The sequence below is a fragment of the Bos indicus x Bos taurus genome, chromosome 2, assembly GCF_003369695.1.
Source record: "Bos indicus x Bos taurus breed Angus x Brahman F1 hybrid chromosome 2, Bos_hybrid_MaternalHap_v2.0, whole genome shotgun sequence".
NCBI lineage: Eukaryota > Metazoa > Chordata > Mammalia > Artiodactyla > Bovidae > Bos > Bos indicus x Bos taurus.
Window position 1 is genome coordinate 105,925,414 of NC_040077.1, and position 24,630 is coordinate 105,950,043.

Genomic DNA, 24,630 nt, shown 5'->3' on the forward strand with positions numbered 1-24,630 from the left:
ATCCCCTGGAGAAGGGACTGGCAACCCACTCCAGTATTCTTGCCTGGGAAATCCCATGGACAGAGGAGCCTGGAGGGCTACAGTTCATGGGGTTGCAAAGAGTCGGACACAACTGAAGCGACTGAGCATGCATGCAGGCAAAGTAAGCTGAAGCAGGAGCTGCGGAAAGAGAGGAGGGTGGGCTGGCGGGGCAGGAATGGACTGTCACTCACCACCAGTTCATGGCTGGAAGGAGGAATGCAGGGGGCAGCCACCTGTGGGAGGAACAGAGAAAGGGCAAGGTTAGCATCTTTCATCCCCACAGAAACCCAGGGCCTCCTGAAATCATTTTGCTCCCCCACCAGCCGGGGCTAGACACCCCGCCCTTCAGTTCACAAACACTGACACCCTCCAGTAGGAGAGTTCATTGGAAGACTGTGTAGCAACACGAGAAAACGCCTAGGCAACAGTGCTCAGATGAAGAGGCAAAAGTGAAATGGACACATTCTTAAAATTCTGTACAAAGAAATATGCAGAAAGACTGGAGGTCAAAGCACCAGAGTTAAGGTAATAAGGTGGTTTTTTTTTTTTTCTTTCTATTTTCTAAATTTTCTGCAATATGGTAAGATTTGGTGTGTTTTTTTTTTTTTTTTTAAACCATGTTTAAGACCTCTAGGAAAGGTCACCTCCTCCATTCTCCCAAATGCCAAGGTGTCTCATTCCAAGGTCAGAGCTGCAGAGGGCTGGCCAAGCTTCCCAGACTGTGTGGGGAAACAGCATGGGGAAGGGCCTGTCGGCTCTTTCAAAAGAAACTAGCCACTCTGCTAATACACGTGGAAGGTCTTGAGGGTGGAAACACTCTCCGAGGGTGAGCTATTATTTTGTCATCATCCTCATCTTCTCTGATGAGGGAGGGGGTGGCCCCGTGGCCTCAAGTCAGAGGGAGATGGGCGGAGAGAGGGGGCTGGATTCTCCCTACGCTGAGATAACACTCCCTCCCCAGGGGCCCGGCAGCCAAACCACTACCCTGACAATTAGCAGAGGCCTTTATCAGAGACTCGATGTGTTCCTTTTTTTCTAGCCAGGACACGTTTTTCTTGGAGCTCATACCTCAACCTTGGCTCCAATTCCTGACCTGAACACCACGTAGGGGCCCACAGAGGGGACGGAGGGGGAAGCTCTCCCCACGTCCCCCAGCCCCAGGCATGAGGATGTCTGGACACAAGCCATGGATCGCCAAAGGGCAGGTGGCTACCTTCTCCAACAGTGGGCGATCTGGCCCCATCCCCAGAAGAGCAGTGACAGCCCCCAGCCTCAGGTGGAGCTGGCTGTTCATAGGGGCGTCACCCTCAGCTGAGCCTTTCTGTCCCCTGACCCTGTTCTATCATCTGACCAGCTCCAGGGACCACCTGGCTTGACATGCCAGCTTAGAAGGGGCCCACACCTGTGGAACCATGTGCCCCAGGCTCTGGAAGAGGTAGAGGGGCTAGGAGTTGGCATCCCTGGGTTCTTGGCAGTCACGCTGCAGGCTCCCTGCCAACTCAGCAAAGTGACCTGGGTTTAGTCTCAGTACCTATCACCCTTGGAGGAGAGCATGGCAACCCCCTGCAGTATTCATGCTTGGAGAACTCCATGGACAAAGGAGCCTGGTGAGTTATCATCCATAAGTTTCACAAAGAGTCAGACACGACTGAAGCGACTTAGCACAGCACACACACCTACCACCAGTTGAGGTACAGGGGGCACAGAGAAATTAAACAACTTTCCCAAGGTCACACAGCTGATCAGTGACCAGGGGTGGGGTGGAGGATGCCAGGAGAACAGGGCAGAAGGGCAGGAAAGTCTGGAGGTGGCTGCAGCCTTCAGGGCGCCCTGCCCATCAGACAAGCTCTCAGTCACGGGGACGCTTGCAGTCCCCTAGGCCCTTTCAGAGCAGGAGTCCAGCATCCAGCAGTGACCTCCTTCCTCCCTGGATCCTTGCACCCCAGCCCTAAATCCCACTCTTGTAGGTTTCAACCCCTGGGGCCAGGCCCTCCTATCCCACCTCCTATCACCCATGGGTCCTCAGGTCCGGGTGGGAGTGGGTCAACCCACAGATCAGCACCCTGCTCTGCTCCTTCTCTCGGAGCTAGAGCTGGAACAGGGCTGAGAACCTAAATGTGCAATCAGCTGCAAGAGGACGGGACGCTGCTGGCTAGTGCCATGGCATCCCAGACACAGGCAAGCCCCATCCACCACCGCTGTCTTCCCCTGCAGTACCCGAGAGTGCGTCTGGTCTCCATTCGGGACTGGGGGTTAGGGAAGTGAGGGGGGTTACGGACACATGATGAGGCAAAGGCAGGACGGACAGGTGTCCTCTGAGACAAGAGGGAGAGCCTCTTCTCTAGGACTAAAGTACTAGTCGCTCAATCATGTCCGACTCCTTGCAACCCCCTGGACTGTAGCCCACCAGGCTCTTATGTCCATGGCATTCTCCAGGCAAGAATACTGGAGTGGGTTGCCATTCCCTTCTCCAAGTACCACCCTGAAGCAGCGGGGAGCCATGGAACCTAACCCCAGGTCCTGTCCTTGTCCTCTCTGAGGACTTAGATCTGTACTGTGGACCCCCAGTTTGCAGGCCTGATGCCGGGGTGCCCCTTCGTGGCCTGCTGCCCCCCAGGGCCTCCTCCACCCACTGCCCACAGCTGCGCATTCCAGGCCGGCCCGCCAGCCAGCCCACTAACTTTGTTGTGTGTTTCAATGTTTCTTGTCTATTTTTTTTTTTTTTTAAAGCAGAGAAATGTTTCCTTAAAAGGCTCTCTCCTTCCCTCCGGCACCCTGGCTCCTGGCCACCCCCTCAGGAACCTGGAATGTACCAGGGAGGGCCAGAGCCCCTTGCCACTCTGGCCTGTGCCCTGTGGCCCCACACTCCTGGTGTCTGCAGCGACCACTCCCACTGGCCCCGGGGGACTCCAGCTAGCAGCCCTCCCTATGCAAAGAGGGCAGACACAGGGGGTGCCAGTCATTTGTCTCCCCAGGGCTGGCAGGACAGGATTCCAGGACTCAGGCCCAGAAATTCAGCCTCAGGTAAGCCTTCTCCCCAAGTCTCCCTCCATGATCCGTCGGCAGACAGAGGATGCGGGCTGGTGGGCCTAAGGTTCAGCCTTTCCATTCTGAAAACTGTAACAACACTAAAAGCAGCAGCAGCAGCAAATACTCCCATCAAACTTGCTACCCGCCAGGCACTCTGCTTTGTCCCTGGCGTGAATTAATTCACTTCATTCCCACAACCCTGAGCATCCCATTTTGTGACTGAGAAGACCAAGGCACAGAGGTCAATCAAGTGTCGAGCAGAGAAGGCAGGACGCAGCCCCAGCAGTCTGGCTGTAGACAGGGTTGTGCCGCAGCCCTCTCTGCCGTGCCGACTCTCCGGTAAAGATGAATTTCCCCAGAGCCCTACACAACTAGAGCAGGAACAGAAAGTTTATGGGATGTGCCTATGTGTCTGTTACTGTCCTAAGCCCTTTCCCTAGACTCATTTGATCCTAATAAAAATGCAGACTTTGGACATAGGTAGGGAAGGAGACGGTGGGATGAACTGAGACAGTAGCGCTGACATATATACACTATCATGTGTAAAATAGATAGCTAGTGGGAAGCTGCTATATGGGCACAGAGAGCCCAGCCTGTGCTCTGTGATGACCTAGAGGGGCGGGATGGGGTGGGAGGGTCAGGAGGGAAAGTTTCTTTAAAGTTCACAGGGAAAAAGATGCATGAGTTATACTGTTTTATCCCCATTTCACAGATGAAGAAACTAAGGCACAGCAAGGGTAACGACTTGCCCAAGGCCACTGCAGTAGAACGATGCAGCTCTGGAGGTAGAAAGACAGGAATGCTGCCAGGATGTGAGCGTTATCAGGCTCCATAGCCTGGCACTGGGGCCAAAGCCTGGCATTCATCAGCCCTCCACCCACTAGTATTTTCTGAACTTCAAAGGTCCCCGGGAACAGTGCCAACAACAGGACACAGCCTTGGGGACCCCCCCAGGACAGGAGAGTCCTGAGAGCAGGCAGCCCAGTCAGGGGGCTCCCTGCACAACCCGCCCCCTGGCCGGTTCCCCACTGTCACTCTGTCCATTCACCTTGTCCAGGCCCAAAGCCACACCCAAGGGGTGGGCTCCTCTCAGTCCTCGGGACACACCTAGCTCTGTTCTTCCTCAGGGCCTCTGAGTATGCAGTTTTCTTGCCCAGATGTTCTTAGCCCAGCTGTCTGCACAGCTGGGTCCTTCCTATTCTTCTGGCTTTGGCTTAAATGCTACCACCCTAGAGAGAAGCCCTCCCTGACTCCCTTAAGCTATACACACACACACACACACACACACACACACACACATAGCTATTCTCTCTCCTGAATTCCTATCTCTCCTTCCCAGCTCTAAATACAACGTGTAATTACAGATGTGTTTATTTCCTTGTCTATAATCTGTTACTCACTAGAGAAATCAAGTGCCCTAAAGGAAAGGAGCATGCCTTGTTCATCATGCTAGTCCCAGCACACAGGAGGTGCACACGAAAGATTTCTGGAAAGATGAAAGCGACTCAAGGCCCAAGGACAGGAGGCACCAGTTACCACGACTGTTAGGCACCTACTCAAGGGAGCTGATCTACCATATGCTTGTGTCGTCTCTGAGACCCTCCAATCCTGCAGAGTTGGTATTCTGCTCCCATTTTACAGATGAAGAAACTGAGGCTTGAAGAGATCATAACAGAGTCAACCAGCTGGAAGGGGAGAGTCGTAGGTGAAAACCCAGGCACCTGCCTCCCACTGCCCCCAGAACCTCACTACCTGACGAGTGGCAGGACCTCATCCCCAGCTGGGCGACACTCCCATTCTCAATCAGGATTGGTTACACAACATCCCAGCCTCCCACGGGTCCCCACACCCATGTCCACCTGGTCCCCAGGACTGGAGGACAGCCCAGCCAAACTAGAACCACTTGAGTCTGGGAATTGAGCATTTCATATAATCCTGAGCAGAAAAGAGATCTCCCCCATATCTGGCTTGCCTCTCCCCCGCTTTAATTATGGTAAAATGCACATAACATAAAATTTACCATTTTAAGTGTAAATCAGTGGCATTGTATATTAACAATGCTGTATAATCATCTCCACTATCCATTTCCAGAACATTTTCATTATTCCAAAATAGAAAAACCCTACACCCATCAAACAATAATTCCTCACTCCCCCCCAACCGTCCCCGGCCCCAGTAACCTCTCATCTACTTTCTGTTCCTATGAACTTGCCTATTCTAGGTACCTCATATAAGAGGAATCATACAATATTTGTCTTTTTGTCTGAATTATTTCACTAAATGTTATAAGCTGAAGTATCCCTCCAAATTCTTAGGTTGAAGTCCAAACCCCCAGTACCTCACAATATGACTGTATGTAGAGATGGGGCCTTTAAATATGTGTATTAGTCCCTCAGTTGTGTCTGACTCTTTGCAACCCCATGGACTGTAGCCTGCCAGGCTCCTCTGTCCGTGGGAATCTCCAGGCAAGAACACTGGAGTGGGTAGCCATTCCTTTCTCCAGGGAATCATGCTGATCCAGGGATCAAACCCACGTCTCCTGTGTTGCAGGCAGGCTCTTCACCATCTGAGCCACCAGGGAAGCCCCAGGGGTGATTAAGTTAAAGTGAGGCCATTAAGGTGGGCCCTAATCCAATATGACTGGTATCCTTACAAGATAAGATCAAGACCCACAGAGAGTCACTAGGGGGACCTGCGCAAAGGGAGGACCACGTGAAGACACAAGGAGAAAGTGGCCAGCTACAAGCCAAGGAGGGCCTCAGCGAAAACCAAACCTGCCGGCACCTTGATCATGACCTCCAGCCTCCACACTGCGAGAAAATAAAGTTCTGTTGTTTAAAGCACTGAGTTTGTGGGTCTTCCCTGGTGGTCCAGTGGCGAAGTCTCCACGCTCCCAATGCAGGAGGCCTGGGTGAGATTCCTGGTCAGGGAATTAGATGCCACATGCCACAACTAAGAGCTTGCATGCTGCATGTTGCAACAAGATTGAAAAGCTTGTGTGTCGCAACTAAGATCCAGGGCAGCCAAATAAATAAATAAACCACTGAGTGTGTGATATTTTGCTATGCCAGACCCAACAAACTAACATACTCTGCCTAATGGTTTCAAGACTCTTTCATGTTGCAGCATGTATCAGAGTTGCATTCTTCTTTGAGGCTGAATACTACTCCATTGGATGACTATACCGCACTGTGCTTACCCGTCCATCCATCAGCGGACACTTGGGTTGCTTCCAGAGAAGTTCTTGCTGACACCCACTGCACATGCCTCCCCCAACAACTCCAGGCACTCACCTCGAATGACACCCTCCCTTCTTCATGACCCCCCTGAAGTAGGTCCTTAGCATCCTCATCTTATAGAGGCTCAGGCAGTTCAACAATCCTGTGAGAGCCAAGATGGCACATCTATCAAGTAACAGCATCAGGACTGATACCAGGTCGGCCTGCCTGCAATACCTGCCTTTCCTAGCAAGCCACACTGTCCCCTTGGCCAGATGAGGCCCGTGCTGTGGCAGAGGATCCGGGGCTGTAATAGCACAGAGAAAGCTGGAGGGGAGTGAGGGGTTGCCCAGGCATACTCCATGGAAGAGGGGGCACCTGAGGCGGGCCTCAAGAACACACTGCTTTTGTTTGTCTACTGCGTGGCTCCCCCTGTGAGCCCCAGAAGGGCAGGAAGCCCACAGGTCATTTTTGTCAAGAAGCTCGGGCTCTGCTCAGAACCTGGAACTTACGAGGTCCATGGGCAGGTTTTGAAGGTGGCGATGGGGAAAGGGCATTTCAGGAGAAAATAACCACACAAACAAGGCATGGAGGTGGGAACGCTTCCCACATCAAAAGAATCCCCTTCGGCTGGGACACAGGATGGGTGAAGGAAAAGATGGCATTGAAAGGCATGTAGGAGATGAGGGAAGCAGACTGGCCTGAAAGTTTCCCTCCAGGCTGGATGATAGGAGACTCTGAACACCCAGCAGAGGAGTTAAAGCTTTCAGCTGCCAGCACTGGGAAGCCACTGAAGATGCCTGAGTAGGAGAGGGACCAGGGGAGATGAAGGATGCAGAGCTTAATGCAAGCAGGAGATGTTCGGTAACACTAAGAATAATGAGGGGAGGGGGAAAGATGGGGAGGAGCCCTGAAGTCTAGAGACAAGGGGCCATCGCATTGCAGGTCTCCTGCTTTGCAGGCAGATTCTTTACCAGCTGAGCCACAAGGGAAGCCCAAGAATACTGGAGTGGGTAGCCTTTCCCTTCTGCAGGAGATTTTCCCAACCTAGGGATCGAACTCAGGTCTCCAGCATTGCAGGCAGATTCTTTACCAGCTGAGTCACAAGGGAAGCCCAAGAATACTGGAGTGGGTAGCCTATCCCTTCTCCAGTGGATCTCCCCAACCCAGGAATCAAACCCGGGTCTCCTGCATTGCAGGTGGATTCTTTACCAACTAAGCTATCAGGGAAGCCCTAAGGGACCATCAGGTACCTGAACGTCTGTGGGCCCCCATCCCCACCTCATGTTAATAGATGCCCCCTCCAGACTCTACTGCTCTCCCCGACCCAGAGCATGGAGGGCACCGCCACCTTCCTGCCCTCCAGAGCCAGGGATCCCGCCCTCAGCTCTGCCTGCTGCTCATCCTCGGGGCCCCACTCAAGGAACCTGTGGTGGCCAGGAATCAGCCATCCTCCGAGACTTGGTCACTGAGGTGACACCAGGGAGTCAAGAATAATGCAGACAATGATCCCGGAGGGACCCAGCCCGCGTGCCCTGTGTGGACACAATCAGACGACCTCCGTGTGTGGAGAGCCCAGCACCTCCAAGTTCACATTACGAATCCCCACTGGGCTCTATAAAGCCCCAGCCAGCCCCTGCCAGCCAGACCAAAGCAGGCTGGGAGCCCCCGCCAACTGGACCAGGGCTTGGCTTGGGAACCGGGTGAGGGGTGACTGTGGATGCCCACAGTCAGACAGCTACACAGTGCCCAGCCATGCGGGGGACTGGGCAAGTACAAGGCCCGAGGGTGAAGAGGGCAGCACCCCAGAAGAGCTCGAAGACACTGGCCTCCCAGACTGAGCCTCAAGCCTCAAGCTCTGGGCAGGGGGGTTCCCGAGAAGGAGGGGGCCCCTGCCCTGGCTCCATTTCCTCCCCAGGCCTGGGCCTCCCCTCCAGGCCACCCATCCTCACCAGAGCTTGCTCTCAACCTGCTCTGCTGTTTCCTTCCCTTATATAGAGTTCTGCTCACGACCGGGAAAGGAACTGCGTCAAGTTCCTGGAGGCAAGAAGGGGCCTGTTCCCAGGGACACCTCGAGCTGAGGGGCGGGGGGCCGTGCCCCTTCAGGGCCAGGGAGCCAGCCGGGGGCAGGGAGGGGGCCTGACCCTTTCCCCAAGCCCAGCAGTCTCCAACTGAGACCCCAAGCAGACAAGACACAGGGGCGACCCAGAGGGCCGACTCCAGTCACTGTCCCCAGAGTTCCAGGCCCATCCCTTCCCCAAATCCTCCTGGGCCAGGCTCCTCTTGGACCATTGACCCAGTCATTCCCCCTGCCAGCTCCAGCAGCTCCCCTGAACCCCAACCCTCCCTCTTATCCCGGGAGCCTCTTCTCAGGCCCCACTCACTGGCCGCCCCAGCCCCTGCCAGCCTCCAAGTCCTGTTCCACGCTCAAGAAGGTCCTCCTAGACAGGGAAGTTTCTAGCCACACCCCACACAGCAGCCCTGACCTGCACAGCCCAACCCCATACAAGGGGAGGGCCGGGTGTGCCAGACCCTCTTGAGCCTGCCGGAATGTGGTATTTCAGAGCAGACACTTCCCCAGAAGGTCGTGGCAGCAGCAAAGCAGGTGAGGTGGGTCTAGCACTGAGCGCCAGCAGGCCCGGCCCTCTGCAGCCGGTCCCCTTCAGAGTCTGTCTGGAGGATGGCATAAGATAGCACCCAGATCTCTGGATGCCTAGCTGGTGGCAGAACATCTTTTCTGACGATCTGTTTCCCCTGGGACCCAAGCTGGGACCCCAAGGGCCGAGCTCAGGGGCCACACTGGCCCACACCCAACATCAGTGACCCTGGGAGGGCTGAGTTGCATACCGGACCAGACTTCTCATGAGCAAACCCTTGTGAGCAAGAAAGTCAGAGAAGTTGAGTTCAACAGACAGGTACCAAGCATCTCCTACATGCCAGGTCCTGGGAGCACAAGAGGGGAGCCAGGGGTCCAGGGGAAGCCTAGCAATGACAAGGGTGGGGCGTGTAGGGGCACAGGGAAGTACCAGCAGAGGCAAGAGGGCAGAGCTGGGCCCAGGACTTGACACTGGTCAGCGTCCTGGGTTCACAGCCCTGTCCCCTTTCTGCCTCCTCCTGGCTCCCTCACTGCCATTGACGACCACCCCACTCCCTGACCATCTAAGGTTGTTAAGCCAAAAACCTGAGGGTCAGCTGGACTCTTCCTACACCCCCGTCCCCCCCAAGCCTGGCCAATTCCTCCACCAGAGTATCCTTCCAAGCCACTCCCTCACCCCTAGTCTCTTTAAATCATGGAGATTCTTACAACAGCCTCCTGACATCCGCCTCCTTGCCCTCAGCCCAGCTCCACGGGATAAAGTCCAGATGCCCTAATATGGTCCTCACAGCCCTTCGGGACCTGGCTGTGTCTCTCTTTCCAGTCCCATTTCTCACCTCTCCGCCTCGAAGCTCTCGCTCCAGCCAGAGAATACCACTTTCAAGTTCGCTTGTTTGTTTTTCCCATATGGTACACAGTGAGGTGGGGGTTATCAGCCCATTTTACAGAAGGGGAAACGAGGCTCTGAGAGGTCACATCCTTAGCCTGCACTAGGTAATGGAACCAGAGTTCCAACCTGGTAGCACCCCATGACTTGGCCCTGCTCAGGACCACAGCACTTTGCCCAAATCAGGTGTCACACGTAGAGTTTCATGGGGGGCATGGCTTCTAAGGCAGGTGGGCTGGGAAGATGTCTGAGTCAAGAGGAGGGTGGAGGCAGAACGGGAGACCAAAATGAAAGGAGACTCTGAGCTGGGGTTCTGAGCAGAGTAGGGAGATTACTGAGAACATTCTAAGGGGATGTAAGAAGCCTGAGGAGAAACCGGCCACCACTGAGGAGCCCAGGCCGGAGCACTCAGAGGATGCAGGGCCTCTGTTAATAAGTGGAGGCACTCAACAGATGGTCTGACAAACAGACTCCAAGGTCACCTTCTCCTAAGATCTAAAGAGCAGGGAAACCCCAGCTCTTCTTTCCCACCTGGAGAAGAGCCATTTGTTCTGGAGCAGGGGGTTGGAGGACATGGCCTCCAGCACAGAAAACCCTGCTTCTAGGAAGTTCCTAGAAGAATCTGGTGAAGGAAAGGACTGTGGTCTGTGGTCAAGGTTCTAGTGGAACCTGGGACGGGGAGGAGGTGATGGGCACACAAGCAAGGCAGTGCACTCCTTCAACAACAGTAACGGGGCCCTCGGTGCCACGTTCCCGGCTTCAGAGCCAGAGGGGAATAAGGATGGCCTGACCCGGAGGGGAACTTGTGGCCCAGTGGAGGAGACAGGCATGTAAACAGAGAATTATAAACGAGCCCAAGAACTGCTGTAATGGAGGTATAAGAGGGCTATTATTTCACTGGGATTCAAGTCCATCTGGTTTTCCAGAAATTACACCCAGAGGGAGACTGCCCACCCTGCCCCCTTACTCCTCATGAGGGTTTCTGTCCCTGATGAAAACTTGAAGGATCAAAGTCTTTGACCCTAAGCTGTGCTAAAACAGTGAGAAAAGAAGGATGCGTGGGAGAAAAAAAAAATGTATTAATAAGAGCAAGGGGGAAACCCAAGAAGCCAGAGGGGTCAGGACCTGCCAAGGAGCATGAAAGGGGCCCCCGCAGAGGAGGCTGGGGCAGGGGTGGAGGAGAGAATGGGCTGAGCCAGGCCCCAAACTGAGAATTCCAAGGCTGGGAGCCACCCTCAAACCTGCACAGACAAGAGAGGTTCCCTGTACCTTCCTAAACTCAGCCATAGTCAGCTCTCAGGACAACAGGACAACAGCTTCCAGGCTTCAGTCCCTGCCACATCTTCAGGAGGCTTTGCAAACCACAGGTGTGCATGGCTCTGTTTCTTAATCTCAATGATACCACTGACTATCTGGGGTAGCATCAACTGGACAATAGCTTTTGAGGAGGGAAGGCTGCCCGAAAATCATAAGATGCATTCCAAGTTCAAAAGCATTAAACAGAATGTAGGAGGGAAAAAAAGACATCTCAGATTTGAAGAAATGGCCAAAAGCTTTTTTGGTTATTCAGGCTTCTCACGCTGCCTGCATCACTGCTCGATGCTGCTGCTGATCAGGAAGGCCTACCCCCTTCTTTAAAGATTTAAGGCTTGCCAAAAGAAAAGCAAACAGGAGAAAATTCTGTATTCTCCAAGCCCATCTGTAGCCTTGCATTCCCTAAGCCACTAAAATCATTTTGTCTCATCACTTGACGCCAAACTGCGCTGAACCTAACACAAACGTGGTAACTGGAAGTGGGTTCAATTCTAAAAGATCATAACACCTTCTGCTTGTGGGTCCTCATTTCTAAATTCCTGAACACACTAAGGGGCATGAGTTTCCGACCAAAAGATAAGAGGTAAGATAGAAAAGCCCTGGACTGGGTTAGTGGAGTGGAAGTCACTCAGTCGTGTCTGACTCTTTGTGACCCCATGGACTATACAATCCGTGGAATTCTCCAAGCCAGAATACTGGAGTGGGTAGCCATTACCTTCTCCAGGGGATCTTCCCAACCCAGGGATCAAACCCAGGTCTCCCGCATTGCAGGCGGATTCTTTACCAGCTGAGCCACAAGGGAAGCCAAGGGGACGCTTACTCACCTCATGGTACAAAAACAGAAAACTTGAAGATCCGTCCCTAAAGAGCCACTGACTTGCCACATGCAGGCCCTGCTCAAGGGTGGGTATTGTCTGAGTACCATCAAGACAGCAGTGAAACAGGCCAGTGACTTTCTAAGATGCACACAGCCTATGAATGACAGGTGATTCTTGCACCAAACCCGCAGCTGCCTTCGAGGAGCCTGAGGGTTAGGCCTGGGCTCAAATATCCATCTGCCACAGACCGGCTACTGAGAGCTAAACTGGGGATAAGGAGACCTACTTTGCAGAGTGGTTGCATGCGCTCGTGCTAAGTCTCTTCAGTAGTGTCCGACTCTGTGCAATAATATGGACTGTAGCCCGCCAGGCTCCTCTGTCCACAGGATTCTCCAGGCAAGAATACTGGAGTGGATTGCCATGCCCTCCTCCAGCGGGATCTTCCCAACCTAGGGATCGAACCCATGTTTCTTACATCTCTTGCACTGGCAGCCAAGTTCTTTACCACTGGTTGGGAGGACAAAATAAAGCTGACTGAGATGACACAAGTAAAAATGCCTGGAACACAGCACATGCTTGGAAAACGTTAGCCCCTTTCCATGTGAGCTGGACGCGGTTCCTGCACCTCTCCATGCCTCAGCGCCTTCATTTATAGGTGAGCAAATGTACAGGGTGTACCATGCGCATTTGATGTGTTGCAACTCACGTAATCTTCTCTTGAACCCTGTGACCTAGGTTCTGTTCATAGGCCCACCTTATAGAGGTCAAAACTGAGGAACAATAACAGAATAAGAGGAATCTACCTTAAGTCAGAGCTCGGAGCAGTATAACACAATGCAAAAGATTACCATCAAAACAATTCAACTTTTTTCTTTGCACGTCCAACTGTTACATGGCCTAAGCTTCAACTATCTGAAAATTCACTCATGTAGAAAACCCCTGGGCCACAGATGGCAGCAGCAGGAGGAGCCGGTGTGGTGGTTCCGCACAATTAGTGCGTGTCAAGGCTGGTGTTCTGGAGCCCCATCTGCTCTGATGGACTGCTCCAGGGGCCCCAGGGGCAGGAGGTCCCCAGGGCAGGGCAGTCCAGCTCCCGCAGCTCCTTTAAATCCATCTGTGGCCCAGTCACAGGAAGCCCCTTACCGATCCCAATTAGCCAGCAGCAGAGACTTGAAGCCAGGCCAGCACTGAAGGCCAGCGGAGGCCTGGCTGTCACCAGCATTGTTCGGGCTCCATCTGACGCATATCCACTCCCCCCTCCCCTCAATGTTTCCTTGTTCCCCGGGAGGCCCTTCAAGATGCACGCATCTGCATCCAAAACCAGGTCTGAAAGGAAGAGGGGGTGGAGAGAGGGGCAGGGGCAGCGGAAGACCGGGCTCTATCTGGCTGGTAAAACACAGGCAGGTTTTCAATACACAGGAGAGAGAGCCCACATCAGATAGAGGCTCCGGGGACCCAGAGACACTGCACAGAGCTCAGATGCCCGGAGGCACACACAGCGCACCCACACGTCACAGGACCACTGTCAGGCCCAGATGCAGAATCACTCCCTGGTGCCCCCTCCGTGCCCCACCCCAAGCAGAGCCTCACAGACGGGAACACACCCCCTGGCAGGGGCAGTCTGCACAGCCCTGAGCTCAGCTGACTTCAGGAAGCCAGAAGGGGAAATGACCCACGTGGGCAGACAGTGGGGAGGGCTGAGCATGAACCGGCAGAGGTGGGCGGCGTGAGGTGCCCACAGGAGCCTGCCCACCCACTGAGGCAGGACAAGTGACACTTTCCCCTCGGACTCACCAGGACCACCTGAGCCCTGGGCATCCTTCCGCTACAGCAGGTTGCAGGGGTGGGGAGGCGAGGGGCTGTGTAGGGCACACTGATGGAAGCTGGATACGAGATGGCAGAAACAGGACGGCATATGTACGAACGATGGGGCAGATCCAACTAGAAGATAAGCATCCTGAGAACGATGCGATGAAGATGTGGAAGCAGGAATTTTGGAGGTGGAGGTGCTAAGGAGGAGCAAAACAAAGTTCAGGGCTTATGGGACAACTGCTTTATCTGAAAACCTACCGGGTACCATTTACTTCAGACACAGTATCACATTTAACCCTTTCAGCAATATGCACAAAAAGCAACACTTCGTTCCTCCATATGTGACCACTGAAACTCAACCAGAAAAGTTAAGCTGCCCAAGACCACTCACTTCTGAACAGTTGAGCTGGCACTCAAACGCAGGACAGCTAGAATAAAAAATCTATACTCCTTCAGGCGATCAAGTCACCAGGGTGATTTGAAGACAAAACAGGGCAGCTATGGGGTCAAAGCGGGGTGGAGGTATAGGTGGTGGGAGGGGCTAGTGCAGAAAAACACAGGAGAGGCAAAGGGGCAGGGGATGCAGGCCTGCAGCTGCTAAGCTCCAGGAAACGAGGGACACCGGGCTCCTAAGGAGGGCAGGGGCTGTGGAGCTCAGGCTGCCGTGACTCAGTGGCTGGGCCTCCAGAGAGCATTTCCGGAGCCCTGGACAGCTCTGTACAGTCTAAGAGCCACCTGCCCAACAGACACACTCAGCCATTACTCACAACTGTTACTCACTCCTCTCTGTACGCCCTCGCTAAGCACATCACTTACTCCCACTGTCCCCTAAGCATGACCAAGGAGGAGCTGGCAGATCTGCCTAGCTCCCTCTCTTACTCCACCAGCTCTCATCCTGCCAGCGCGTCCCTACCTTAAAGAGTGGGACAGAGACCCAGAAGCTCTGGCCCCTCAACTCAAGACAGCTGTTGCCCTCTGCTCTGTTCCAAGAAATGGAGCTGAGGAGTGGTCACTGGGCAAAGAATCTTCTAATGCCAGGGCTGGAAGGGACCTCCCCAGCATCTCAGCAGGCTTCTCAGTAGATGCTTAAAGACCCTCCAGGGCCTGCACCTCTGTGCCAGACCCTGGCACCTTTGTGCCAGCTCTTCCCAGAGCCCTAAGAGCAAGGACCTCTCTGTTCAGAAAGAGCCATGGATTTGCAGAATTTCAACACCAATTAGAAATCAAGAACTCTAGCTACACCCTCTCCTTTCATAAATGAGGAAACTGAAGCCCAGAGAGGGGAAGTGATTTTCCCAAAGTCACACAGTGCCAAAGAGGGACTAGAAACAGGCCATCTGAATCCCCCTGCCATCAGTCCCTCCAGCCAACCCTTCCCCTGCCCCAACTCAGGGCAGGGCCCTGATGTTTACCCTCTCTCCCTCCTGTTGCAAAGCAGCTGCTCCTCCCACCAGACTGCTCCTCCAGCCCAAAGGAACTGCAGCCAGACAGTAGTTCATGCAGAGCAATCACTTTCTAACAGGGAAGGGGCATCAGAAACAGGCTGCCCAGGAAGCAGGGAGACTGGACCACAAGCCTTCCAAAGGCCCTGGAGCTAAAAAAAGGTCAGGACCTCTGGCAAGAGATGATGGAAAGAATTCCTCGGGTCTCAGCTGGGGACTAGGGATAGTCCTGGCCTCCTCTCTGCTCACCTCTCCTCCCCCACCCCTCGCCCCGGCTCTCCCCTGCTCTCCCAGGACTACAGCCGGGAATCCAGGCCTGGCTGCTGCCTCCGCTCCCACGCTCTGCTCAGCTCAGCTGGCCACAGCACAAGCAGGGCCCTGTGTGGCATCGCAAGCAACTCACAAGGCACCAAGGATTCTTCAAAGCCTCCATCTATCTCTTGCGCTCCCCTCACCTCCCTCTGGGTGGTTCCTCTCATGGCTGCCAAGAAGCCCCTGCCCCACTCCCTCCCTCTGCACCAAAAGTGGTAATAACAATAATAGTAATAATAACCACAGGTCCCCCACTCCAGAATTCTTGCCCAGAGAATCTCATGGACAGAGGAGCCTACAGTCTATAGGGACACACAAAGTTGGACACGACTGAAGCAACTTAGCATGCACACGTGCAATATGTCCATAGGACACAGATCTTTCTGGTGCCCACATTTCACAGTTAAGTAAACTGAAGCCCTGGCAGGTTAGATAAGTGGCCGGCAGGCACACAGCCTGCAGGAGGTGGTCTCAGGATTCAAACCCAGACAGTGCAGCTGCAGGGTATGTGGTCTTGACCTCCATGCCACTCCGCCCTAGGGACAGGACCTCACTTCAGGAAGTTAAAGCTCCTGAAATCCTTGCTACCTCCTCCGCACAGTCGCAGAGCACCCAGCCTCTGCGACACTCAACCTTCCTCTTAGCTCTGGACAGGCAGCCCATCAGACACTCACCGGTCCACTGACGGTCAGATGGGACACCACTGCCTCCACCTGACCAGGGGACGCCCTTGGTCATGTGTGAGCACCTACTGGGTAAATAACACCTTCTACAGGAGTCTCTCTTGCATAACTCTTTAGAAATGGGAGCTGCCAACCGTCTACCCTCACTCCCGCCTGCTGCAGTCTGTCCATCCGTTCCTGTGTGAAGCCGTGCCCAGGCTCTCTTCTGGCCCGAAAGATGGCCCAGGAAGACCTCAGTGCCTCCCCAGCCTTCTGACCCCGGAGAGGAAGACAGCACGTGGGAAAGAAGCCCAGAGGCGTGAAGTGATTCAGGGGAGGGTTTCCCAGCCCGGGGACCCCAGGAGGCTGGCCTTGGGACCTGTCCCCAGTCTCCCTGGCCCAGTCTGGCCTTCTCAGGTGCCCAAATCACCATCTCTTTGTGTTTCTTCTCTGTCAAAGCCCTCTGCCACTTCCCTCTTTAACCTCACCTAGTAAACCCCCTACAGTTGAGCCCCAGGCAACACCTCCAGGCTCCCCCAAAGTTAGCCTTCCCCACACAAACCACTTTCTGTGGGCTTGGCCTGTGCCAGGCACTGAGCCTCTCAAGCGGGCACTTCACAAGTACGATCTCATTTCATGCCCACCACAACTCTATGAGATTGCATGTTAACCCCATTTTACAGATGCAGATACTGAGGCTTGGCCCAAGGTCAGGCAGCTAGTAAGCAGCAGAGTTAGGAGGAACACCAAAGCCGGACTCTGACACGCGGCTGGAGCGATTATTTCATCCATCATTACAGCATGCCCCTGTGCCTTTGTGCAGGCCTCCCCTCATGCCCAAAGAAGCCTTTGTCCCTTTTCCTTCCTGCAGAACTCCTTCTCAACCTTCAAAACCCATCTCAAACAGCACCTCTTCTCCAAAATTTTCTCCATTCTATCACCTCATGTGCACTCCTTCCTGCTTGATACACCCCCTGCCTGCTGCAGAGACCCTCCAGCGATTCCCCTTTGCGTCCTACCAGAGCATGCCTCCCTGGCCTTTCCAGCCCCACACATATCCCTGGCACTCTGCCTGGTAGAGGGCTGACACCCAGAAAGCTTTAAGTGTGCCCAGCTGCACTCAGCCATTGCCACACCGCCTTGGCAGAGAGTCCAGGGCACTGCCCAGGCCCAAAGAGCCAACCCCCAACCCCGCACAGGCATCTAGCACCCCCTAGTCACAGCCACCACCCCAGTTCATGTCTCTCCTGACTGGGGGCTGCTCCCCATGCTTCTGCCTTTCTGGCCTGGTGGTCCCTCTCTGCTCTACCAGCTTGGCTGTTTCTGGGAGTCTCAGCCGGTGATTAGGGCCCTAATCAGCAGGACTTCCTGCCAGCGACTGCCAGAGGTGGGGACAGGGTTGGGGGTTGGGGGAGGGAAGCAAGGTCAATCCAAGGTGAAGTTCAAAGCCTGGGACCAGGGGAGGCTTCGGAAGGGACGTGGACTCACAGACTCCTCCAGCCCAGCATCTCTCCAGCCCTCTTTCCTACAGATGAGGACACCGGGCCCAGCAAGGGAAGGGACTGCTCCCAAGTGCAGGAAGAGGCAGGTGCCTTGCTCTCCGACCACCCTCGGCCACAGGAACTCCAAGGCAGGAACCCTTCCTTACATGTCCCTTGAAGCCCCCTGCCTGCCCCTGGGCAGCCCCATCCCAGGATCAAGCCCCATGCTGAACCCACAGGCTGTTCCCCATAAAGGGTTGTCAGAGCCCAAGTGACTGCTCAGGTCTGATTGAGGTCAAAGGTCAACGGTGAGCCCCTCCTCTAGATGAGCAATGGCCTAGAAATGGGACAGAAATGAGCAGGGGCTAAGACAGGGAAGACAGATAGGGCCAGGCTGAACTCAGAAACCCTCCCCAGCTGTCATCATCATCAGCCCAAGCCTATTCTTTCTTCAAAAAAAAAAAAATTGCTTAATGCCTTTTACAGCTGCAACTGGGCGGGCCAGGGGTCCGGAAACAGAGCTCACACACACTCCACACCCCCTCTCCCCACCCCCTGACCTGGAGCAACCTCAGCCTCCCTGGGTGGGAACCAGGACCAGGTGGAGGGTGTATGTGGCAGGTCTTGAGGGCTGACCCTGACTAATGAGGAACATCGGGGGCGCTGGAAAGCAGATGACCCCAAGAGAGGCCTGAGATGGAGAAAGAGCATGACCAGGAGCCTGCAACTGCCACCAGGGGGTCAGAGCTGCCAGCTTCAAGGCAGACAGGAAGGGCTGGGCGTGGTTCTCCCCCACCTCCTACCAACAGGGGATGGAACTAAGGCTACAGCGAGAGGGATGCAGGTTAGACCTCGGAGAGACCTAGAGGGCATGAGACAAGCAACTTAGAGGGCGTGAGACACAGCAACTTAGAGGGCGTAAGACGCAGCAACTTAGAGGGCGTGAGACGCAGCAACTTGCAGCATTACTGGGGGAATCCCACTTTTAAAATATAGATGCTACCGCTATGCATGTAGCCCATGGTCAAGGGGAGCCTGCCTGGAGGCCAGGCCACATCCTTGCTCAGCCTGGGAGTCTCTGATCCGGTGACTCTCATCAACAAATGGGATGGGAGCCAAGAAGGGGAAACTGGGCTGGTTTATAATAACGCATCTTGTTTACAGTGATGGCAGCTTTCTCAGAGTCCTCCGTAAACAGAGCTCCCTGGGCAGAGAAAGCCTGGAGAGGCTCCCTTATCTCCCACCTCCCCTCAGTCACACAGAGAGAGTTAGGCAGGGAAAGAAAATCTCTTCTCTAGGCTCTGAGGCTAGGACCCCTCAAGGGAAAACAGTGCCACTATCTCCTCCACTCTCTGGGCCCATAACCCTCCCTGTCTTAGGGCTGGAACAGCCGCAACAGGAGAGAAAAGAGCCAACCCAGAGTTGGGCACCGAGAATAATACCACCACCCCCACCACCAATAATAATAATAATAATCACTAATATTTATTGAGCACTTACTATGTGCCAGGCACTGTTCAAAGTGATTTCAAGAAACTAACTCATCTGATCCTCACAAACAAACCATGGAGCAGAAATTATCATTAAAACTGGCAAGGGCATTATACTAAGTGAAATAAGTCAGACAGGGAAAGACAAATACTGTGTGATGTCACTTTTATGTGGAATCTAAAAAATGCAACGACCTCGTGAACAGAACAAAAAAAGAAGCAAGACTCACAGATACAGAGAAGAAACTAGTGGTTACCAGTGTGTGTGTTTGCGGGGGGGGGGGCCAGGGGGCAGGCGGGGGGTGCTAGAGAATAAGTGCAGGGAAGTGGGAGTTACAAGCTATTGGGTGTAAGGTAGGCTACAAGGATGTATTGTACAACATGGAAAATAGCCACTATTTTGTAATAACTGTACATGGAGTGTGACCTTTAAAAATTACATTAAAGAATAAACTTAAAATGTTTTAAGCTATCTAAAACTGTCCCCTGAGCCCATTAGTCCATCGGTTCATGTTAAGCAGCATTCTGCCAGGTACAGCCAGCATCACCAGGGAGGCAAAAGGCACAGGCCTGCCCTCAAGGAGCTTGTAATCAGCAAGAAGACAGGTGAGCACAGAGGAAGCCTGCAAGGGCTAGGAAATTGGGGGACCCCCGTATTCTCTGCTGGAGAACGCCTAGGAATTTCCAGGGGACCTGACCTGGGACGGGGGCCCTTCCCCACAGTGGCAGATGGACAGGATTTGGCCCTCCTGTAGCACCTCGTGCCTCACCAGCTCCCTGGGACTCCGCCCTCCTGGGCCAGTCCCTGTCTGCCTCCAAGAACACCCAGGCCCAAGCTACAGGCTTCCAGCCCTAAAAAGGCAGGGATTAGAGCGACCAGATAAACCCTGGAGGAGGCAGCGCCAGGGACTGGCTTGGGCCCACCTACCACCCCCACCCCACCCAAGTTCCCACTCCACGGAGACCAACCACCCTCCCGGAGGGAAACCAAAGTGTGGAAGAGAAGAAAGATGGCCAGGGTCACCAACCTGGGTGAGAGAGCTGGCCAGGGACCCAGCTGCACCTTCTGAAGGCCTCCACCAGTCCCCCAACCCATCCCACGGGAAAGAGTTTCAGGAGACTGAAGATTAGGAAGGAGGCGAGGGCACGAGTGACCGTGCATAATGGAGGGACACCTGGGGGGTGGCATGGACCGCAAGGCTGGCAGCCCTGCCACCCCCACTACCCTCGTTCCAGCTCACTGGTACCCACACCTCTGCAAGCCTAATAACTTTGAAAGCTAAGACCAGCACCATAGGGGGTGGGGACAGTACACAGGAAGTCCCTCCAGTCTCCCCAAACCACTCTCTCCCTCCTGCAGCACCGCATTCATTTCTGATTTGCTTTTTTCTGAGTCTAGTGATTGGGAGGGCTTTCCTCTGCCCCACTTCAGCACTATCCCTCAACTGGGCCTGTTTCCCTTTCTGGAATGAAAGAGACTAGGGACCCCAGAAATAAGCCAAGAAGCCAGAGCGGCTGCACCTGAAACCCTTTGACAGCCACCCCAGCTCCAAGCTGACATCTCCAGCCCCTCACCTCCTGCCCCTCGAATTGGTCTTTATCAGACCAGAGGAAGATGGGTCCTAATTAAGCAGCCTCATCAGGTCCCGAGGTGCTGAAGTCAGACATTAGCAAGGATTTCATCCTCTGTCAAAGCCAGGACCCTCCTCCTTCAGTCTCCCACTAAGAAGAAAGAGGCTTCCCAGGTGGCTCAGGGATAAAGAATTTGCCTGCCAATGCAGGAGATGCCGGTTCAGCCCCTGGAGAAGGAAATGGCAACCCACTCCAATATTCTTGCCTGGGAAATTTCACGGACAGAGAAGCCTGGTGGACTACAGTCCATGGGGTCAAAAAGAGTCAGACGGGACTGAGCATGCATGCACGCACTAAGGAGAAAAGGGCTCATAGGCCATCCAGAGAGGAGGGGCTGCAAAGAGAGGCAGGCTGGGACACCCAGCGTGGGTCCAGAGCCCAGCCCAGAAGCCCACCTTGACACTCCATCAGGGGAAGCCCAAGGTTCCCAGGGTTTGGTGCTCAGAAATCTTGAGCCCCACCCCCACTGAACTTCACCTCTCTGTTCTCAAGGACCTCCCTCCCCCTGCCACCCCTAACCTTGGAAAACAGGTCTGGAGAGGCTGGTGTGGGGGGAGCAGGTGGCCAGTTCCTCCCACACCCCAGAGAGGCCCTAGAACAACTCTCTTGGCTTGCACCTCCAGCTGTTAGTTACACAAACCACTTCTAGCTGCCCCGACAACCCCAAACCGGTATTATTTTACAAATTCAGAAACTGAGGCTCAGAGAAGTACAACCCCTGCGTTTTTCGCAAGATCTTGGCTCCACTGCCTACCAGCGCCAGGCAGGCTGGGGAGGCCCCTTTTTCCAGTAGGGGACAAACTGGGGAGGAGCTCAAACTACCCATACTAGCACACTTCTCTGCCCCTCCACTGCCCCCAGTTAGATCTCAGGGCAGGAAGTGAGCTCTAGCTGCAGAGGGGCACGGGTCCCCTCCATTGCACACCATGTCCTGAGCCCACAGGTCCGCTCCAACCCTTGTGGGATTAACCGGCAGGGCAAGGCAAGGAGCAGGACACGAGGAATAGGAAGAAACTCAGAATCTTTGCAGGAAGCAGCTGGGACAACGTGGTGGGCTGGTGAGCAATGGGTGTGAAGGCAGAGCATCAGGTTCGCTGTTCCCCAAACACTGGCAGAGAGAAGGAGGACCCTGAGAAGTCCTGCCAGTGCCCACGCCCCAGGCCAGAGGCCACTGCCTTCCTGCTCCCTGACCCCAGTGTCAGAGAATTCCCCGACTCCAAGGATCCCAGGACCTCAGCATCCCCAGAGACCTTCAAGGTCATCCCTTCTAACCACATCCCAGCTCAGGAATCTGTTGTCCAGCTTCTGTCCGAACTCCTCCCTGGACGGGAAGCTCACTACCTTACAAGGCAGCCCTTTCTCCCACTGACCTGCTAAGCTTGTTAGGAAAGCCCTACGTTAAACAGACCTAAGCTTCCTTCACCAAACAAAAATCCATTCTGCCCCCTTGCTTCCTATTCTTACTTCAAAAGAAACAGGACACTGAGAGTTCCCAAACTCCAAAGCTTCAGCCACAGTCCCTCAGCAATGAGAAGATGGTCACCAAACAGTAACCTCGTCTCTGAACTCCTCTGTTCCCCATATACCCCAGCCCCACTCCAGCCCCCTGTTTTCACAGTTCCAGACACAATAGCACCTCCCCCCGCCCCACCGCCGTGGGAGACTCTGAACTGGGGCTTTGGGGGAAGTGAAGTGTGAAGTCTGGGATGAGGGATCAGGAAGAAGGGCCAGGAGGGTTCAAGGCCAGAGGTCTGGAAACAGGGGTTGGTTCCCAGGTTGCCTCCTCCGCCACCCAAGACTTCTCAGCTCCAGATCAAAGTCCTGGCTTCAGTTCTACTGGCCTGGCTGAGACCCTCCTAGGCTCTAGCCCACTGTCTCCACTCCAGACCCTCTGCGGGACAGCAGAGTCAAGGCCAACCCTAAGCCGTAACCGCAGCACTGATCCCACTGACAGCTCTCCCAGCAGGCTCCCCATCCAGAGCCAGGCCCAGGGCCTCCTTCCCCCATCCCTAGGCCAGAGAGTTCGGGGCAGAGGATGCCTTAAGATGTAGCAAGTTTTGAGGTCCTGGGGGGAAAGCCAAGGTGGGGGAGACAGGAGCAGCCGCCCACTGGCAGGAGTGGAAGCAACTTAAGGCCAAGCCTGACCACAATGGTCCCCACCCCACCCAGGCAGCTTCAGGAAGGGGCCCAGCAGAGACTCAAGGGTGTTCCCTCTCCACCTTCTCGAACCCCTGGCTTGGCTGGGCCACACAGAAGGCACTCTGGGGCTCCCAGAAGAGAAATTCTTGTTCCCCGAAGGCTATAGAACCCTCATCTCCAGCCATCTCTCTTAGCCTCGCTCCACAGCCGTCTGTTCTGCTCTGGTCAAACCAGCTCCTCTCCTACCCAACACGCATTCTGGAGGGAGACTGACTTGAGAACACAGTGGGTCACCCCTCGGTCACCACCCTCCCAGTTCCGTCTTCTAAGAGAGTAGCCAACCTAAAAACATCTGGGCAGGCAGTCCTGGCTCTGGTCCTGAAGGAGGGGTGGAGAACAGACCCTGAAGTTAGCTCTGTATGGATGCTCGGGCTTGGGAAGGGGTGGCACACAGGGTCAGGGCCCAGAGAGAGCAGTGGGGACGGGGGAGGCGGAGGGGGGGGGGCGGTTAAAAGGCACCTGTGTGTGTCTGTTCATTAACCACCTGGATTAGCTATTTCTGCCCAGAGGGGTGAGAAAGGAGTAGGAGCTGCTGGTTGGGGGAGGGAGGCAGGAGGCACTCATGCCAGGCTGTGCCCATGGGCAAAGAAGCAGTGACCCATGAGATGTGGGCCTGCCAGACCCTCATTCTCCACCGTGGCCACCCCGCCCCGCCCCCGGGGGATGAGATATGAGAGGAAGAAGAGCCCCAAGGGGGGAAAAGGTACCCAGTAACAGCTCCAGCCAGTGGCAGGGGAAGAAACAGAGAGAAAAAGCTGCCTACATCTCAGTCCTCTCCGTGACAGAAAGCAGGCAGGGGAAGGGACCCTGGAGACTGAATACCCTGACCTCCCGCCTGCCTCAGTCAGCGAGTCCTCCTCACTAGTCCCTGCTGGCCTCGGTCTCAAGCAGCCACTGACACCAGCAACTTCTCCAGGAAACAAAACTCCTTCTGACTGGCAACCGCGCCCCAGACATCCCTGCCAGAACCAGACACTGACGGCGGCAGGGGACTGACATGATGGCCAGGACGGGCCACTGAGCCCAGAGGCATGTGACCAGGCGAACCGACTCCCCGCTCCCCTAATTCGTACCCTGACGGGTGGTCCTGACAGCATCGGGGCCGGCAGCCCGCTGCACACACTCACAAACACTGCGCACACCCCACGCTCACCTTTCCGGTAGAGGAGTCACTGGGCGGGATGGGTGTCTGGGCTCACAGGACGGGGGCGGTGGGCAGTGATGGGGCCGCAGCTGTGGCTGGCAAGAAGCTGGTTGCCGAGAGGAGGGCGTGAGTGAGCCTTGTGTCCAGGCGGGGAGCGGGCGCAGGGAGCGGAGCCGGTCCCAGGGCCACTGCTGGGAGCAACTGAGCGAGGGCGCTGCTCGCCCGGCTCCCTCCCCCAGCGGAGGCGGGCGGGCTACCGGCGCACCGCCTCCTCCTTCCCCCTTCCCAGAGCCGGCCAGCGGTCCGCCCGCAGCCTCCTTTAACCCCTGAAGCACTCGTCCAGGACACTCAGGCCCAGCTCCCCGGCAGAGCGGCTGGGAGTCAGGGCACGTATGCCTGGGGCAAGGGATGCCAAGAAGAGTGGCCTGCCCCCTCCTTCAGCCGCCGGCTCAGCAGTCTCCCTGGGGACCTGCAGGGAGGGGCAGAGGGGTTTCCGGGGCAGAGGTGGGGAGAGGGGGCAAGATGCCAAGAAGTCCAGAAACCCCACCCTCCCCTCCCCCATGGAAGAGACAC

At 55.1% G+C, this 24,630-nt stretch overlaps 1 protein-coding gene across 11 annotated transcripts in view; it reads right to left on the reverse strand.

The window, feature by feature from the left end:
- The window catches only part of TNS1 (tensin 1), a 216,272-nt gene that overhangs the window by 123,338 nt on the left and 68,304 nt on the right, over positions 1–24,630 (reverse strand). For 9 of the 11 annotated variants that reach the window (XM_027567210.1, XM_027567200.1, XM_027567247.1 and 6 more), the window contains one exon: positions 213–254. In XM_027567210.1, coding sequence (XP_027423011.1) covers positions 213–254 — 42 coding nt within the window. Of the gene's footprint in view, positions 1–212; positions 255–24,066; positions 24,284–24,630 lie in introns of those variants that run through there. The other 2 variants (XM_027567270.1, XM_027567258.1) reach the window with 2 other exon arrangements.